This window comes from Mercenaria mercenaria, chromosome 6 (genome assembly GCF_021730395.1).
Source record: "Mercenaria mercenaria strain notata chromosome 6, MADL_Memer_1, whole genome shotgun sequence".
Lineage (NCBI taxonomy): Eukaryota > Metazoa > Mollusca > Bivalvia > Venerida > Veneridae > Mercenaria > Mercenaria mercenaria.
This window is the reverse complement of record NC_069366.1, coordinates 60543493-60545333: the sequence shown is the minus strand read 5'-3', so window position 1 is coordinate 60545333 and position 1841 is coordinate 60543493. Positions and strand designations below refer to the sequence as shown.

Sequence of the window (1841 nt, the reverse complement as noted above, 5' to 3'; positions counted from 1 at the left end):
TTTCTCTTCACTCAAATGTCGCTAAACGGCGATTTATCCAATAAAGTAGAGGCAATGACAAATCATTAATTATTTACGTGTGCCAATCTATTCATCAAAAAATGCCTGTATCTGATATAAAGAGTTTATAGAATATAAATATTCCATAAATCACTGTGAAAACAAAACTACATATGTAATCCGAATGCGTACGCTGTATGTCAATAACAGTTAATTAATACGAACTGCTAAGACTTTACCCCTGAATCTTCTACCGTCAAAAATGCAATTTCCAAGTTGATTGTTATTCTTAAAAATATCTTGTCCAGACTTGAATTCCAAAATCTCAGAAATAAAGTCTTGTTTCATGAAATTTTTCTTGAAGATAATAGGCCAAAATGAAGCACTAGGCCATTTCGGTACAATCAGCGTACCAACAGCTCCATAATGTAAAAGATGAAAAATAGTACGTGAAACTAAACGGATTGGTGGAACAAGCCAGTTGTTACATCCACTCCAATCCTGAGTGAAGGCATCTATAGCTTCTGTGTCAAAATCCAAGAACTTAGAATTATATAGCTTTAATTTTCTATTTTGGGAACTAGCAAATCGATCCACATTATGTGGACCCCATAACGAGTCAACAAAACGGAAAAAATCATCAGTCACTTCCCACTCGTCTGTGTTATTGAGCTTGCTTATATCATCAGCTACAGAATTTTGTTCCCTTGGGACCCATTGTATTTTCATGTCTATGTTCCATTTTAAACACAATTCAAAGATTTTTAAAGACTCTTCCTGTAATTCGGGCTTTGTGCTACCCGACTGTACAATATGGACGCAGGACTGTGAATCTGAGAACCACTTCACACTTTTACCTTTCAACAACTGGCCGTAAGCTCTTAATGCAAGTTTGACTGCTCTTATTTCCCTAAAAGTAGAACTCTTCCCTTTTTCATAATCTGACCATATATTATGAAAAACACTGTCTTTGCAATTGACAATGTAAGATCCAGCTGCTACATGGGAAGCATCAGAATATACAAGAGTACACGTGGGAGAATAACCAGATAAAAATCTTTTGTTCAGACTGCGCAAATTAGAGCGCCAGAATTTAATTTCTGTGACACCGGGACTTGTGGGTGACAATTTATAGGTGCCGTCCCAAGACTTCCTGGTTTCTATTTCTAAGTATAAATATCTAGTCATTAGACGAGTTAAATTCCCAAACACAGGCGAAAGGGAGATTATTTTACCTGCACATTGTGCTAAAAGCCTTGCTGTAACCAAAGGTATCCGATTCAGAATTGTATCTAAGGTTAAAATACAATCGTTTACCCGTCTGCTAGGTATGCTGATAGAAAAATCGACACTGTTCCAACAGATTCCTATCCATTCTAAAATTTGCGCCGGTACCCAAATAGATTTTTCATCATTTATGACGAAACCTGCTTCAATAAGGCTTTTCTTAACAAAAACTGAATCTGACAAAGTAAGGTCGTACGTTTTATTTGTACCCCAACCATCATCCAGAAACATGATAATTTTGATGCCGTTGCTTCTCCAATATTTAACCATTTGACGCAAACACTTACTAAAAATAAAAGAGGCGCTACTCAGACCAAATGGTAACACAGTAAAACAATAGTTTTTCCCCTTTACATTGAAACCCAAGAACGTTTGGTGAGCAGGGAAAATATCCAAATGATGATAACCTTTTGAAAGATCAAATTTGAAACAAAAGGCATCTTCTTCGAAATACTCTATTCCCAATTTCCAGTCTTCAAAAGTGAAACTATATTTCCATATGAATCTGTTAACTTTTCTCAGATCTAAGATCAAACGTTTCTTGCCCTGTTTAT

The 1841-nt window shown here is 35.9% G+C and overlaps 1 protein-coding gene across 1 annotated transcript; it reads right to left on the bottom strand.

Moving 5' to 3' along the window:
* Window positions 1-210: 210 nt before the first annotated feature.
* LOC123560830 (uncharacterized) lies at window positions 211-1557 on the bottom strand. Its single transcript, XM_045352987.2, has one exon. The coding sequence runs from the start codon at window positions 1555-1557 to the stop codon at window positions 211-213; it is 1347 nt and encodes a 448-aa protein (XP_045208922.2).
* Window positions 1558-1841: the final 284 nt, after the last annotated feature.